At 39.7% G+C, this 17,988-nt stretch overlaps 2 protein-coding genes across 17 annotated transcripts in view; one reads left to right on the top strand and one right to left on the bottom strand.

Annotated features, from left to right (window-relative positions):
• The window catches only part of INTS9 (integrator complex subunit 9), a 123,452-nt gene extending 118,749 nt beyond the window's left edge, over positions 1–4,703 (bottom strand). Inside the window, exons 1-2 of the mRNA XM_017884571.1 lie at positions 4,685–4,703; positions 3,956–4,088 (exon numbers count right to left, since the gene is read on the bottom strand). Coding sequence (XP_017740060.1) covers positions 3,956–3,964 — 9 coding nt within the window. The 5' untranslated portion in view covers positions 3,965–4,088; positions 4,685–4,703. The remainder of the gene's footprint in view (positions 1–3,955; positions 4,089–4,684) is intronic.
• HMBOX1 (homeobox containing 1) overlaps positions 4,082–17,988 on the top strand; it is a 189,891-nt gene continuing 175,984 nt past the window's right edge. For 15 of the 16 annotated variants that reach the window (XR_001887774.1, XR_001887773.1, XM_017884643.1 and 12 more), the window contains exon 1: positions 4,082–4,755. The gene's annotated coding sequence lies outside the window, so the exon portion shown is untranslated. Of the gene's footprint in view, positions 4,756–5,658; positions 5,867–17,988 lie in introns of those variants that run through there. The other variant, XM_017884606.1, reaches the window with a different exon arrangement.

Genomic DNA, 17,988 nt, shown 5'->3' with positions numbered 1-17,988 from the left:
CTTTCGGTAAGGGCCTTTGTGAATTCCAGTTTCTATCCTTAGCTGCACTGGCCATCAGGGTACCCAATTAGGCTCAATCTATATGAATAACAGAACATGCTCTAAAATGTGCTAATTTAAAAGATACATTTCTAATTTTCCTCTGCTTTCTAAAATGATTCTGGTTAACTGAAAATGCCAACGAGTTTTCTTCAGTTAAAGCTGTCTGAATATTGCATATGATAAATATGGAAGGCCACTGAAATCCTCTGAGTTGGTATCTAAGAAGGAGATACCCAAGTATTACGTTAAAATGGCATCCATTGTTTTCATGTGGGTGTGTGGAAAGTCACCAAGAGGGTGATGTGCAAAGTTTGAGAATTATACACGGTATCGCAGGAACTAAATTTGGAATATAAAAAAGACTAACTTCAAAATCAAATTGGTATGCTCTGATATAGGGGCCTTTAGCTCATCAAGAAAGTTTCTAAACTTAAAAGAAATATTTTTTAACCAATAACCTTAAAAATACTTTTTTGTTTGTTTTTGTTTTTTGTTTTTGAGATAGGGTCTCATTTTGTCACCCAGGCAGGAATGCAGTGGTGCCATCACGGCTCACTACAGCCTCGAACTCCTAGGCACAAGTGATCCTCCTGCCTCAGCCCCCCAAGTAGCTGGGACTACAGGCATATGTCACCACGCTCAGCTAATTTTTGTATCTTTTGTAAAGATAGGTTTTGCCATGTTGCTCAGGCTGGTCTAGAACTCCTGATCTCAAGCCATCTGCCTGCCTCCACTTTCCAAAGTGCTAGGACTACAGTCATGAACCACTGCACCTGGCCTGAAGATCTTAATTGAATCACACTTGCATTTAAAGCTAATTCTTAGAAATAGCCTTGAATACATTTTCGGTATGCACTCTACCTTCCTTTTTTTAAGAGATAACCTAGCCATGATGCAGGGTGCTAGAGTTCCTATCCTCACTAAATAACAGGGAAACCTGGGTTTAGATCTTGACTCTATCATTTGTAATCCGTGCTAACTTTAAGCCACTTACTTCACCTCCCTGAAGCTCACATTGTTCTGTCTGTAAAATGGGAATACTGTCATCTGAATCAAAGGATTAAATGGGAGACTATATAGCAAATACTTAGCACATTGCCTGGCATACAATAATTGCTTTATAAAAGGTAGCAATCATTCCTTTTTTACTTCAATCGTTACTGCTTATTGTAATCTCTTTAATTTCACTCTTTAATCTTTTCTCAAGGGTATTCATAGATAATATGATAAACCTTGATAAACCTTCAGAAATTATTTACTAATTATTTACACAGAGTCTACATGGGGGAGGACACAGTCCAATAATTACTAGTGCTACAAATAGGAAGTATGCCATCAAACATATGACAGGGGTACTTAATTCAAGGAGGCCCTGACGAAGCGTTACTTAGACAGAGATCTGAAATATATGAAGAAATTAGCCAGGCAAAAAAGAGTGAGGCCGGCAATGGAACACATTCAACCAAGTTAAGTGTAGGAAGTTATCCTAAGGATACTGAGAGGGTTTCATGGAACTCTGCAATTAAAACAACTTCTGGATGCAGAGTATTTCTAAATAAATTAAGCAGGAGGATTTTATGAGCAAACTAAAGTATACGTATAAACTTAAAACACAGCCTATCACATATTCCTGAAGCAGTACACAAAATTAAAACTTTTAGGCCATGGGAGGACTTATTACCACCATTTGGGAGGCATGACGCATCAATCTAACTTACTGAGCAACAATGCTTTTGGTATGTTGATGGAAATTCTCAATTATATGTATCTATCAACCACCAAATAAGTTTTAGTATGTAATACATAGTTGCAAAGTAAAGAGGGAGTATGAGTATCGATAGAAGACTTCCTTTTCCTCTGAGGCATCTTTGGTTCTTAATGGAAAAAATAATTTTCCACTTTTTTACTTTTTCCTATTCCCCGGTTTCATATTTCTAAATAAATTAAGCAGGAGGATTTTATGAGCAAACTAAAGTATACGTAAAGTAAACTCTGGCTTTTTGATACCCTCACTAATGAGTTGTTTTGGGAAAAAACTATTTCACACTTCCCTGCCTTCTTAAACTGAACACACCAAATATAATTCGTTCTTTATCGAGAACACAGGGTCTGTGCTTTAGCCAATAAAGTACCAAGCTCTTCTGCTCCTATAAGCTGACCTCTTTCATGGAAGGTCCTGGCTTACTTATCCTTCTTATCAGTTCAAGAGTCAGTCACCTTTCCAGGAAGCTGTCCCCTGACCTCCCCAATCTTCTCTCAATTCCCAAAACCCTGAACACGCCTCTATTTTACCATGAACACAGTGAATTATAATTTCAGACCAGGCACGGTGGCTCATGCCTGTAATTCCAGCACTTTGGGAGGCCGAGGTGGGCAGATACCTTGAACCTAGGAGTTTGAGACCAGCCTGGGCAACACGGTGAAATCCCATCTCTACAAAAAAATTAGCAGGGTATGGTGGTGCGCGCCTGTATTGCCAGCTACATGTGGAGACTGAGACGAGAGGATCGCTTAAGCCCAAAAGGTGGAGGCTGCAGTGAGCTGAGATCGCGCCACTGCACTCCAGTCTGGGTCCCACAGAGCCAGACCCTGTCTTTAAATAAATAAATAATAACTTTGGTTTACTTTTAATCTTCTTCTTAGGTTGCACGCTTCTGTAGGGCAACTGCTATGACTTTTAATTCTGCACTCTTAAATGTATAGCACACTGACCCAGGGGCAAATTGCTATTCTCAAGGTTTAGTGACCCGCATCCTTCCTCTTATATAAACAGCTTTATACGGAGACAATTTCAGAATTGAATTCACTTTTAATACTTTCTTTGACTTCGCAGAAAACAGCTGGCTTTGCAGAGTATATGCCTGCAGCACAATGATTATCAAGATGAGGGTAGGTGGGTTGTGTGGTTTGGAAAAGCATATTCATATAATTATGTAAATGGTAAAATAAACTTTTTTCTTTCAGACAGAGTTTCGCTCTGTCGCCAGGCTGGCATGCAGTGGCGCGATTTCGGCTTACTGCAACCTCCGCCTCCCGGGTTCAAGCGATTCTCCTGCCTCAAGTAAAGCTTGACAGTAACTTGGCTGCACGAATATGGATTTTAAAAGGTTGATAAAGAGTGTTTCATACCTGCCTTTCTACACTATGTTATTACTAATTGAATCGAGTTGGAATAAACTAGTCAGACCTGTATGCACAATGAGTCAAATGGCTCAAATCAAAGGTTTGAGAAGTCTCCACGAGCCAGGTGCTTGAGCTGTGTGATGTTAAGACTTCAGGCATACCGGCACACTTCATCCAGACTTGGCTCATACAGTCCCTACAGTCTTAGAATGAAATACCATATAACACTTCTCTCCCCATCTAAATCCCAGTTAGGGTTTAAGACTCAACTTCTCCACACTCTGACCTCGTCTTGAATTCCAAGGGCAGTGAGGAGTCTATACAACAGGATATTTAATAAGTGATTACGTTCTGCCGAATGTTTTTTTAATGTCTGGTTAAACCTAGCCAAAGTCTCAACAACAGTAGGGAGACAGGCTACTCAAGCGCCAGTCGAATGGAAAGGGGTTGTTAACAGCCTATTATAACCCTAACGTGGGAGCCAGGACGTCCAAACCTGGTTAACAGAGCCCACAGAGTTCATAGGGGAAGGACTGTGACAGAGCCAACGTCTTGTCTGAACAAAAAGAACCACCAACGAATGAAAGAAGACCTCCTGGGAGGGATAGTGGGGCGGGAGAGGGAAATCAAGCCTTCTTAACAAAAAGCAGCTTTCTTTAGCCCACTCCACTTTCCAGCTCCCTAATTGCTACCCCTCCTGTGCGACGATTCCCTGCCCAAAGTAGGAGAAAAAGAGGTCCAAAAGGATATAGCATCACCTTTGCCCTCTGACCTAGGAGCGAAGACTCACCAGTTTCATAATGGACTTTTGGTGGTTCAAGAGCAGTCACTGAACTCCTCAAACGCAGGAAGCGTCTTCCGGTGCAATCTCCACCTGCCAGCCGAGAGCATCGCGGGACTTGCAGTCTTTCATTCTCACATCCCTTCCAGGGGAATCATAGGAAATGTAGTCTCCCCTCCAGGCACCATGGGAACTGTGGTCGCCTTTCTTTTTCCTCCCTTTCCTCTGCGGACGCCTCCTTCCGTCAGCTCAAATTCATCCCCGCCGCCAATGCATCCTCCCTCTCCACCCCAGCATGATATCATGTCCCCCTTACGTGCCTGGGGCCCATGGTGTTCTGGGATGTGTAGTCCCGACGGCTCCGGGTCCCCTTTCCCCTCCTCCCAAAGGGAAGCCGGATGGGCACGTGGCTTGCCGGGAGTTGTAGTTCTCTTGGGCCTCTAGGCGCCGGGATCTGCGCTTTTACTCAGGGGAGGCAGGAACTACAACTCCCAGGGACGCCGGGCGGCAGCAGGTGGGAGCGGGGCTGTTTGTATCAATATGGCGGTTGTCAGCCAGACAAAGACAGTCAGTCTGATGTGATTGAGACAAGGGAGGTTTTCAGGGGAGACTGGGAGATAGGGGCCTCCCCTCCCCTTCTCCTTTTCCTGCGCCGGCTTCAACCCCTCCCCAGTCCCCTCCCGACGGGCGCCCCACGCGGAAGACACCCCTCCCCCTCCCGCTTTCCCTCCTCCCTACCTCAGCCCTTCGTACTGGGACGTTGGGGAGGGGGCTTTGCCGGGCGGAGAGAACTCAGCGAGGATTCTGAGGTGAGTCGAGCGGTTTTGAAGCCGGACAACCTCAAGTCTCTTTCCTCACTTCTTTCTCTTCATTTAAAACAATTTTTTTTGGAGGGGTTTTGGGGAGGAAGTGAGCGGACGCTGGGGATGGGTCTCGTTAGCGGCCGGATTGAGAGGAGGGAGGAAGCAGGGGGCTTCCGAGTGGGTGATCCAGACGCGGGCTGTGGGGTGGGGCAGTTCGTGGGGGCCGGTCCTGGAAAGGCGTCGACTGCCCCATAACTCTTCTAGTTTCCTCTACTATGAGCGGAAGGTTTGAATCCTGGAGGTGGGGTCTCTGGTGTGGAGTTCGGGAAACTGTGAGGTGATTTGCAGGTGTGTTGGTTTGTTTGGGGTGTGGAAGTGTGTTTAAACTGTGTGACGTGTACTTGTGTGCTCTGCTTGTTTTGGAGCGGTGTCTGTAGATGGGAAGTTAGACAGTGCGAGTCCTCGCTCGCTCTGGGCCTGGGCTGAGGGGCGGGCGTGAGGTCCTAGTGCTGGGCGTTTGGGCTGGCGACGTGGTGCGGGGCAGCCGGGCTCAGCAACTCGCTCGTGTCCCGTCGCCCGCTCACACTCCGCCACTCGCCTCCGCCCCCTCCCCTGGACGAATCTCCACCCCAAACTCCAGCCACAAGAACTGTAGAGATGGTGTGATATGGAGATGGGTTTTTTGCATCCTCAAGTCGGTAGATAGGTGGGAAAGGAAAAGTGTTTCTTAATATTTTATTCCGGAACCGTGTTTTGGTTACACTATTGGGGCTACTTTGAAAGGCGTCCTCCACCCACCTTCACCCCGAAACAGTAGGTAGAGGTATCTTGTCTTCGTGTGAATTAGATGAATAATTGCTGAAAATTCGGGGGGCCTGGGGTGGGGTCGGGGTGCTGGATTGCGTACGCGTCTGTGTATGTCTACTAAAGAGACGGAATGTCTGTTGTGTATCTTGAGATAGGGCGACTTATTTTCGTAGTAGGAAGAACTGTTGGAAATTATTTGCGGGAGAGGGGGTGCGCGGAAAGGCGCTGCTTGTATTTTTCTTCTACTCCACCCTGTTCTGTCTTGCATTTGCCTGAAAGCTGGTGGAATGGAACAGTGAAGAAGCATTGGGTGAGTAAAGGGAAGAATGGAATTGGCATTGAAGATAACACTGTGTAAAGTTGAATGGTATAAAGTGATTACTGCTTTATTTACGCTGAAGCTTAAAAAAATCACCCATTTATCATATAGGGTAGAGGGATGTGACTAGCTCATTTCTCTGGGATCCTGCAGGTATAGAAACCTCTGGCTTCCCTCTTCCTTCCTTCCTATCCTCCCTCCTTCCTTCCTTAAGTCCTTCCTTTCTTTCTTGACTTAGTACAACATTTCTCGTTCTGATGGACATAATACCGCCTGTGTCTTTTTATTTAGTTTGTGCTAATATGGTTGCGCTTTTTGTGGTTTTACCATAAAATGCATCACTAAATGCATTTATTATTTTGCATTTATGCCGCAGGTAATTATCACATCAGGATTGCAGTGCTTTGCATTAAACTTATTTTAAAATTGTACAATTAAGTTGCTTAATCTAGTTGAATTATGTTTCTAAGTCAAAGTTGGGAAATCTGAATTCTAAATTTTTTTTCAAATTTCTATTAGAGTTAAAAGAAAAGGATTGCAACATATTTCTCACAGTTTTAATATTTAATAACACACTAGAAGAATTTAAGATCACATATTTTGTACTTCCTTATTAAGTTCTTCAATAATTCTTATGTGACTTTTTTTTAGTGTAACGAATTTTTAAAAGAAAGAAATTGGCATAATTTCTATTTCAACTGTTGAGAATTGAATATATTCCCCAAACTTATCAATTCTTGAATCTGCCACCTATCATCAGTAAGGGACCTTTAGATTCTATGATAACTGAAAACCACATTGATAGTGTGTAATTTTATGGTATGTCCTCTTAACCATTTATTTGAAATTTTTGCTGTTGGTCATTCACACAGATAAGGGGAACTGAAAGAATGAGGTAGCATGTATACTTCAATTGACCTGAATAGAAAAAAACTGTGGTTTCTAAATCTTCAGATGTAGAATATACAATATGTTGATTCCAAACTAAGCCATTAGTTTGTGATAGACCAGGATTTTCAGAATCATTTGTTTTAAGCTTGTGTCTTAACTTGAAACACTACTTTGCAAAAGGTGGAGAAAAATCCTACATAACTACTTAACGGAGTGTTTTGTTTTATTTTCTGAAGCATATTATAATAGTCATGGAGGTTTTAAAATGTTTAAAAGTTATTTTAGAAGTAAAAAACCTACATGTTTGTTAGTGTTTTGAATTGGAAAAGCATGAGTATTTCTCTTCCATCCACCCTTACCTCAAAATTTCTTTTTGTTTTGTCCATGGAAGTACAAAGTTATTTACTGGGAAAAGCATTCATTAAACTTTTTCTGACTGCTAGTGGGATCAAAATCATTACGTGTAAACCAAATATATTCCTAGCATTCATTGGGGGTGATTCCATTGCATTTTAAGTACTGGGCATTAAAATGATGTAAAGCCTTTACTGCAGGTTAAAGCATAAAGCATTCTCAGCATGTGGGAGTCATATGGTTTACGAATAAAGTAGAAAACCAGGGCATTGGTGCTTGTCCAGCTTAAAATTTCATCGCGTAACTGTGAAAGACACATTTATTTTAATGTGATTGCTTCTAAAGATGTTGCTTGTATTATGGGAAGTTGAAAATCTAAGCTACTTTTAACTAATCTGTTGCTAGTTTAGTGTACTGCATTTAGTGAACACTATTTATGATCACAAATATGCATCAAGGAAAGGAGCCTTTAGCTGGAAGTTGAATGCCTTTAGTGAGGCTTCGTTTTCACTGCTGTACGAACAGATTTCAGTCTTCTAGCCCAAATCCTCAGTTAAAACATTGCTAATAGAAACTTAATAGCTCAGTGTTGATAAGTTACAAAATATGTGACAACAAATCTGTCATTGTTACATCATTTAAAAAATAGAAGCAATCAGCTTATGGCAATTTTTGTGGCAAGTGTTGATTGAAATTCTGTTGTTTGTTTCGTAGATATTGAATACATTGGGAATATTTAGGCTTAATATGTGTATTTTGAGTCTCCTGTACACTGTATTCAGTACATCCCACATTTAGTGTTTCAGGCAGCTACCATGTAATTTGCTTCTGTTCTTTTCCTTGTAGCTCTTGCTTCTCTTGTTTTTGTATACAGCTCTTTAAACCCAAATTATTTCTCTTGGGAATTAGGTATTTATGTAGAATGTTGTCATAAGTGAAAGTTGGCGTACTACTCAACTTTTTAAATACATGAACAGTTATAGATAAACCAAATAGTGCTCATTGAAAATGTGTTGGTTTTGTTTGTTTTGTGAACCTGCATTATTTAGTTCTTTGGCTTCTGGAATTAATTTTGTAGCTCACTTTGCTATTCTTTGGCTAGATTTTTCTGTTAACAGTTGGCTTTTACTTGTCACTTTAGAAGAACTGTAATTTATTAAAATACTGTTGTGAGTGAAAAGCATGGCTTGTCTAGAGTGTTATATATGTACACCCACACATGCACTCACACATAAAATACCTTTATGTTTGTTTATTTACGAAATTGGTATATATCTATCAGACATGCCTCCCATAAGAGAGAATCTGAGCCACAAATAGCAGGAGACCTTGAACTTTGAGTGAAGCTAGAAACCAAAGAGTAACCAGCACATATTGTCCACATTATAGAAGCTAAGGAGATTTTCAGTGTCATTCCAAGTCATTATTTTCACAGATCTTGTTAAAATATAGTTCTCTCAAAATGGAAGCTATCGATATTGAAAGTTTTCTCAAAATACTACTAAGTAACACGTAGCATGGATTCCTAGGTGCAGCTATTCCCCCACATTGCCCTTACTGAATTTAGGGCCCATGATAGGTACAGAGTAAAGATTTTTCCATGGGATTATTTGATGTAAAACTTTTAGTTCCAGTGTATTCAAATATAATCCAGTGCTTTAGATAATTTGTTTTCCTTGACCTTAGATGAAACAAGTTGGAAATTTACTATAACATTGTTTTGAACACTTTCCAAGAGCATTTAGCTCCTGGAAGGGCCCTGGCTTTAGCATAGTTTTTACCCTCATAGTGATAATAAGGTTGAAGTTACATTAAGTTTTTCCAGTGGCTATTATAATCTTAATGCAATATTTGACAGCTTCTTAGGCTATGGTGTTTTTTTTTTTAACATTTACAAAAAAAAAAAAAAAAGGTAATAATAGTCTGATTTTAGCTTTGAAGTGATCAATTATTTTAACTTTTTCACCCTTAAAATGGGTGGCACTAGACTCCTTCCTGTTAAGTGGTAAAATGATTCTAATTCAGTCAAAGGGCACTAGGTTTTTCTTAGAATGTGGATTGTGATAAAAAATGTTTACTAAATTCCATATGCTGAATATACTCTCTGGCTGCTTCTTTGTTTATCTTATGTCCAGAGATGGTCCACATGTGGTGTATTGAAAATATTAGTAGCCTCATTACTGTATACATATTAAATAGTGTGGAGTTGCCAAGTGGCAGTAACTTTAATTTGTATCTAGTCACAATTTTTATAGCAAGAAAGTGAAATGCTGCGGTTACTGCTGAAACAGGGATGACTTTAAGACTGAACTGATTTAAGATTTTGATAATTTAGGCTGGGCATGGTGGCTCACACCTGTCATCCCAGCACTTTGGGAGGCCGAGGCGGGCGGATCACCTGAGGTCAGGAATTCGAGACCAGCCTGGCAAACATGGCAAAACCTTGTCTCTACTAAAAAGACAAAAATGAGCTGGGTGTGGTGGTACATGCCTGTAATCCCAGCTACTCGGGAGGCTGAGGCAGGAGAATCGCTTGAACCTGGGAGGTGGAGGTTGTAGGGAGCTGAGATTGTGCCACTGCACTCCAGCCTGGGCGACAGAGCGAGACTCAGTCTCAAAAAAAAAAAAAAGATTTTGATAATGTAATAGTATTGTTACAACATGAAATTCTTGGCTTGGGTATAGTCACTCAAGCCTTGAAATTGGATTAAGTTCTCTTCATCCAGTCGTGAAGTCAAGTTGGTTTCATATTTTGTATACATTTCTTTCTATTAATGTTCTCTTATTTCACGCCTTCATCATTTCTGGTTTATTGCATCAGTATCTTAACTAATCTTGTTTGAAGTTTTTTTCATTAGTCATTCTAAACTCCTACTTGGAGTATCTTGCCAAAATAAAATGTGAATTTGATTGTCAGCCATACTTTGCCTGTGATCCTTTAGTGGCTCCTCAGACTTCCACAGAAATCAAAAATTTAGAGTCATACCACCTGTGTCCAAACCCTGACTTTGCCAGTTACTAGCTATGTGACCTTGGGCAAATCATTTAAAATGTCTGTACCTCAGCTTCCCCATCAATAGACTGGGGATAAAAATAGTACCTACTTCATAGGATTATTGTGAGCCCTTGAACTGCTGGCAAGTCCTTAGGATGCTTTTGGCATATTGTAGTTTACAGGAAGCTGCAAAAATCGTAGAGAGGGCACTGTACGTTTTACCCAGTTTCCCCTATTGGTTACATCCTACATAACTTTAATACAATATTAAAACCAGGAAATTGACATCAGTACAATGTGTGTGTATAGTTCTCTGCCATTTTATCACAGGTGTGTAGATTGCATAACCACCCCCAGAATCACGGTACAGAACTGTTACTGCAAAGGTTGAATGATTCTCCTCTTCTTCATAAGTTCTGTTGTTTTGTCAATATAGCTAAGGAGAAAGATACCAATTATTGGATCAGTAATTTCATTCTTTTGCCTTATGTAATACAGTCATATAGTACATAATGATGTTTTAGTCAAAAACGGACTGGATATATGACAGTGGTCCCATAAAATTATATCATATTTTAATTGTACTTTTTCCAAAGTTTAGAAACACAGATACTTTCCAGTGTGTTACAGTTGCCTACAGTGTTTAATACAGTAAATGCTGTACAGGTTTGTAGCCTAGGAGCAATAAGCTACACCACTTAGGCTTGGGTAAGTACCCTCTGGTGTTCACACAACAATGAAATTGCCTAATGGTGCATTTCTCAGAATGTATCTCTGTCATTAAGTGTTGCATTGGCACATCCTGAAAGTTTTTATGAAAAATTCCAATTAAACTTTCTTTTAAAAGTTTATTTTTTAGATGAACTCACATTGCAAGCATACCAGTTTTTGTTGTTGTTGTTGTTGTTGTTATAAGAATCTAAATATTGGCTAGTTTTTTTTTTTTTTTGGGATGGAGTTTTGCTCTTTGTTGCCCAGGCTGGAGTAAAATGGCGCGATCTCAGCTCACTGCAATCTCTGCCACCCAGGTTCAAGCGATTCTCTTGCCTCAGCCTTCCTGAGTAGCTGGGATCCTGCACCACCATGCCCGGCTAATTTTGTATTTTTAGTAGAGACAGGGTTTCTCCATGTTGGTCAGGCTGGTCTCGAACTTCTGTCTCACGTGATCCACCTGCCCCGGCCTCCCAAAGTGCTGGGATTACAGGTGTGAGCCACCGCGCCAGGTTGGCTAGTTTTTTTTTTTTTTTTTTTTTTTTTCATGAGGAATTATAATATTAGGACCCATTAAAATTTTCTGGTAAAAGTTAACGATAACTTTGAAATTGTCCACAAATGGGTAAGATTGAAATGAGGCTGGGTTTGGTGGCTCAGGCCTGTAATCCCAGCACTTTGGGAGGCCGAGTTGGGCGGATCATGAGGTCAGGAATTTGAGACCAGTCTGACCAACGTGGTGAAACCCTGTCTCTACTAAAAATACAAAAATATAGCCGGGTGTGGTGGCGTGCACCTGTACTCTCAGCTACTCAGGAGGCTGAGGCAGGAGAATCGCTTGAACCCGGGAGGTGGAGGTTGCAGTGAGCCCAGTTGACGCCACTGCACTCCAGCCTGGGCAACAGAGCAAGACTCTGTCTCAAAAAAAAAAAAAAAAAAAAAAGATTTAAATTTTAATGAATTCAAGGCTTACATGATATGTTTCTTGCTAGAGACGATATGTTAGAATCTGTGTTAGATAACCAAAATTATAGCTATTTCGACATTAGTTTGGTTTTGACAGTGTTAATGCAAACTTGTCAGATTGATTGTCAGCATATGTCATAGTTTTATTTTGTACTTATTGCAAGGGAACTAGCTTTAAAGATAGTTAGTTCAAAGATATTTTCAGAAAAAGGATCTTTACAGAATAAAAGGGGAGGTTATAGTTACTGTTTTTGTTAGGTACAAGTTAAAGGATAGTTACACGATTGGTTATACTTTGCTGCCCCTTAATCAGCCATATGATTATAAAGCCTGTCTTAAAAAGATGAGGCTGTTAATCCAATATACTATCGATTATTATAGACAACAACAGAATTCTGCTTTGAACAGGCTAACTAAATATTTTCAAATGTATTCACAAAGGTAGATCACCTGATTTTTGTCTTCTCTGGGTTTGAGACAATTTTTCATATTTCAATACTGTGATAATTTCCATTGAAAAAAAGACCAATTAAAGTTTCATTTGTTTCATTAGTAGGAATACATCGATATAAATATTGATGGCACTTCCTGATAAATAAGATTCATATTTACAAAACTTTTTGGCTACCTGTGATTTCAGTTTTTTCCTGGTAGAATTATTTTTTCCTCCTTGGATTTATGTTTCTAGCTTTTTATTTGTCTTGGTGTACCTTCTAAAAAATAATGCTTTAATTAGGGATCATTTGGCTTCAAGGACAGGCTGTTGTAGGGATTCAGCTGTTTTGGGTTGAAGAAGAGTGACTAGACCTTGTGTGAATGGGAGAACTGTTAGGAATCTGAGAAGCTAGTCTCTCAAGCTCTCATTCTGGTGTTAAATGGTTTCTTGTCTCAGCATCTCCTTCCATGTCTGCTTCATCTCCCTTTCTCATGTCTTCCTTCCAGCTCTGTTTGTCTTGCCCTGGTTTTTCATAGTCTCTGCTTCTCCAAAGTTCTGACTGGAAAGTGGATTTGATTTGCCATGGTATTGACTTGAACTGTTCTTTCAACTAAAGTTTACCTGTTGGTGGTGACAGTATGTTTCTTTTAGTTCAGTTGGGAAGAGAGAAATTGGAATGCATTGCATGACCATCGTGACTTAAATGCCTGTCCTTATCCCATGACCTTGGTGGGAAGTAGGGTGGAAAGCACCTTTTATATGAGGCTTAAGCTTTTAGATGCTTTATATGAGGAGGGTTCTCTTGTTGGGGTTGAACAAGGCACTCGGTTAAACATGTCAAGTCTAGCAGTGCATGATGAGGTACTTTGTGGGATACAAAGATAAGTTGGATTTAATCCTTTTCTGCAAGGATCAAACAGTTTGCTGGAAATAGCAAAAAGACTCCTATAATTTAATATTGGCTTTTTATTCTAGTCACCTCAGGCAAACCAGAAAGGTGACAAAGTAGGACTATAAGAACTAGGTAGGATTAAGGAAGGAGAATGAGAGGTAGCCCTGGATACATGAATGTACTATCTCTACAATTTGGATCACTGACCTACTAAGTATGAAAGCATCTAGAAGCCGTTGTATCAGGATCCTCATTGTTGCTATCAAAGACTGTCCCTTATTGAATAAAGAAGCTCTTATTCATATCAAACATTCTTTTGTCCCATCGTTAAGATCTAGAGACATCTTAGGAGAACTCATTTCATCACTATTCTAGGAACTGGAACATTCTCATAGGTACCCTCTATCTATATAGTGACAACTATTCTCTTAGCAAATGTCATTCATCCCTAACAAGACAATTTGTGCCTTCTTACTTTAGAGGCAATAAGCAGGAATTCAAATAGTTGAGTCTGTAGTAGTGAGCATCTTGTTCTCTGCAGATCTGGCAACAAGAGAATTGACATGTTGGGTCAATCCAATGTCCAGTCAACAGCATATGTGATATTTAACAAAAGCTCCATGAGTTCAGGGAAAGGAACTGGACCTTTTTATTCCTATGTCAGTATTGGAGTTTGTATGGACTTCAGAGCTAAAATTTCCAAAGCTAAGTCTTTATTATATTACCAAACCAGGGCCAAGATTTTTAGAAATAAGTACAAGTCAAGGATAGGCAACTAAGGAACCTGGAAGATTGGAGTCACATTGCAGATCCACAGGAGATAAATAGATGGGGAGTCACAGAGTTCTAAACACTTAGGCTACAACAGAAGGTAACAGTGATCTCAACTTTTGTGCTGAAGAATTGCCTGGAAAAAGTATTAATATTTTTGTTTCTGGCTGGGCGCGGTGGCTCACGCCTGTAATCCCAGCACTTTGGGAGGCTGAGTGGGGCGGATCATGAGATCAGGAGTTCAAGACCAGCTTGGCCAACATGGTGAAACCCCATCTCTACTAAAAATACAAAAAAATTAGCTGGGCATGGTGGCACGCGCCTGTAATCCCAGCTACTCAGGAGGCTAAGGCAGGAAAATTACTTAAACTGGGACCTGGGAGGCAGAGGTTGCAGTGAACCGAGATTGCGCCACTGCACTCTAGCCTGGGCTACAGAGCAAGACTCCATCTCAAAAAAAAAAAAATTGTTTCCTGAGCTCTACCCCCGGATTCCTAAAATCTGAGATGGGCCCAGGAATATATATCCTTCATAAGTATATCAGGTAATTCTAATTGGTAGAGTCCTCAGAATGCTTGGAAAGTGCATAGACAGCATAATACCTACTTAGAACCTATTATGTGCTTTGTTCTGTGGAAGTCTCAAATATCTGTTTATAATTGGGAGTGTTTCTTTCCTGATATGTGCCTGCCTCATATTAAACACTATGTCCATCCTGATTGCTTATGTCAGTAAATCGTGACATGGGCTCTATTTTGGGTATGATTATTTTTCTAGATGTTGTACTTAATAGTATTATGCCCTAAACATCTAGTTTTTATGGTTATGGCATCGGCTCATTTTCTTAAACTCTGTATTTTTATATATGAATTCTTAAGAAGACAGTCTTTTTTTATTCCCACCTTTCATCATTAAGTTCTCCTTTATTCTAATTTTCTGGATCTAGTAAGCAAGTTTTTTGTTTGTTTTTTAACCTTATATACTTTGGAATATCAGCCATCTCTTGAACCTTTGCCCTCACGAATTAAATTTCTCACCTTTTTTTTTTAAGGTCTGTCATTCTTTTTGGAGTCTTAATTACTCTTAGGATATTGAGCTGGTTGAAAACATGAACTTTGGAGCTGTATTGTCTAGGTGCAAATCTGATCTCCACTACTTAACCCTGTAATTTTGTGTAAACCTCAATGTGTCTCATCTGTAAACTGGGCATAGATAAATAATAGTATTTATTCATATACTAATAGGATTCTTGCGAGTATATGAGGCATCATTTGCTAAGTGCTTAGAGTAGTGGTTGTTACACCTTATCTTATTATTAGTTGTCCTGTTCTTCTTTTTCCAAGGTAATACTTACTCCCCTCCTTAATATTTAGAATTCTCATTTGTTGTAAATAATCTCTTTCTGGCTAATTCATTTTGTCTTTGTGCATTATTTATTTTCTTCTCAGTTTTCCTTTTGTAGCTCTTAGCTGCATTAGATATAATATTTCCTCTTAAAATTCTTTCTATACAAGTCTTTCTTCTATCATTCTTTTCTCTCTTGTTAAAATTACTGCTGGTCTTGAAGTTCCTAGAATTAAAGGCTTTAAATCTCCTTTTAGTACTTTTCTTTTTGTTCTTTTTTCCCTCCTCCTCTCATCTGATTTGTCAGTGATCTGCTGATTCTTTCACCCCATAACATCGCTCAGATTATTCTCTTCCTTTATTGTCTGTAGTTGCCATCCTCATTACTTCTTGTTGAGGTGACTGCAGAAGTAATACTGACCTTCCTGCCACTTCCCTACTCTATTCCATGGTGCGCAGCACTCTTAGAATAATTTTTATCGAACTTTTCATCAAGTCATTTAAGAGGTTACTATACCTTAGTTCAAATTGTGCCATACGCCAAATTTTAGTCCCCGTGCTTTGTAATGGGTTTGCTGACATTTCCTTTCCTCCCTTTTCCATGTCTTACTTTCTTATTCCAGAAGATATTTTCTACATTGCATTCAAATAAATTACCTTTCCTCCTGCTGTATGTTTTCAGTCTTTGTTTCTTGGTATTTGCTAGCCTACCCACTTAATATATTTGTATATCCTTATCTTACTAGTTAAAACCTTATACTTAAAACCCAGTTAAATCCTTCTGTCGAGGAGACATGTCCCAGTGAACCTCGACATACTTAGACCAGTCATTTACTCCACATATAAGCTGTATTTACATACTCAATCATTATTGTAACTTTTTGTATTTATTTGTAAGGTATGTGACATTTTAAATAGTTTAGTTTTCATGTTATGTATATGAATTGGATTCCTGGTTGAAGTGTAAGATCCTTGAATTTTCTACTGACTTGCCCCTGGGAGGGGGCAGGGGTGAGGGGACTGAATTTATCCTCAAAAGATAATGAACCTAAAATTTCTGGTACCCCTGCCACTGGTGCCAGCATTCTACAGCCAATAATACTTGTCAAGAACTTAGACACAGCAATCTGTCTAGCACTGAGGGTACTGGATCAGAGAAATGACATTCTTTCCCATCCCCCCTTCATTTTCACAGTTCATTTATTAACTTCCACTTATTTAGCCAACAATGAGTTAGATGTAGGCCTACCCTTTAGGAAGCTCACCATTTGGTTTCGATAGGATCAGAAAGAGGACTCAACCATGAGGCACAGATCTTAGTACTGCACATGGGGTATGCTTGCTTCAGTAATTTCAGTCATCTGAGCTAGCTTACTCATGTGCTCACTGTTCCTTTGGGGAAAACATAATGTCTCCTTAGGCATCTCCCTGTCTCTGTGTGGTCTCTCCAGTATGGTGGCTTCAGGGTAGCCAGACTTCTCACGTAGTGCCTCAGGGCTCCAAAGGCAGGTGTCCCAAAAGAGACAGGAAGTCAGGCTTATTGTTTTTTTATGACCTATCCTTGGAAACTTGAGGATTACTTCCACAACATTCTACTTATGAAGGCAGTCATGCAGGCCTGCCCATGTTGGAGAGCAGGGAACAGAGACTCCACTCTACCTTTTGATGGGAGAAGTGGCAACATTCTCAAAGAGCATGTGTGATGGAAATATTCTTGTGGCAGTTATGGAAAATGCAATCTGCCATACCAAAAGATAAATACTATTAATAATTTGCTTTACTTTCAGGTTACAAGTGTATTCTCTCCTCTACAATGGTGTCATACTATCACTTCTATTTCTTTCTTTAGCAATATATAATGATGTCAGCATGTAAAGACATAACTCATTTTTTTAAATGTAAACAAATGAAGTATAATTTAACCATTTACCCACCAGTGGACATTTAAGCTTTCTTTTACACACGCATACACACACACACACACACACACACACACACACAGAAGCAAAAACAAACAAAAAGCCTAAAGGCATAATATAGTTTTAGATTTCAGTTGAATTTTGTCTTACTCCAAGTTGGTAGGATTTGTGAAGGGATCAGGGAGGGCAGTGATGATGCCACTTGTGGCCTTTGAAAGAGAATAATCCTCTTCACTCTTGATTTATCAGCCTTGGTAAGTAATTTTAGTAGGAACCTCTTGTTTGGTGTTAGATTGGCCTGTGGTAAACATTGCTGTGAATGGGACTAAGAAGGCAAGAGGTAATAATAAGCTTTCTCCTTGTGCCACTATTCCAACCATCTGGGAGTTGTTTCTTACGTCTCCTTTTTTCCCCCTTTGCTGCTTTTTCTTTCTTTTTTCCCTGCTCCAACCTCCTCAGTAATCCTGTGCTTCTGTCTTGATCTCAGCAAAAGATATGGATGAGATGGGGCTATAATCATGTACAAAGATATCTCATTTGGCACTTGATCAGGTGAAGGATTATTTTTTGTCTTTCTTCCTGTTCTGTATGCAAAAGACATCTTAAATGACTTAACTTGAACTAGGAGTTGATCAATTGATTTTAAAAGTTGGTTATAGTAAAAGCATTAAAACTGATGACTTAAACATTTTACTTTAATCAAAATATATAGATGTGCACACATTTGTTAGTTATTTGGTACAGGGACAGTGGTTCTCAACTGGTGATTTTTACCCTCCAGGGACATGACATTTTGCAACATTTGGAGACTTTTTTTTTTTTTTTTTTTTTTTT

The sequence above is a fragment of the Rhinopithecus bieti genome, unplaced genomic scaffold (assembly GCF_001698545.2).
Source record: "Rhinopithecus bieti isolate Rb0 unplaced genomic scaffold, ASM169854v2 scaffold_315, whole genome shotgun sequence".
Classification (NCBI taxonomy): Eukaryota; Metazoa; Chordata; class Mammalia; order Primates; family Cercopithecidae; genus Rhinopithecus; species Rhinopithecus bieti.
This window is presented reverse-complemented; position numbering and strand designations above follow the sequence as displayed.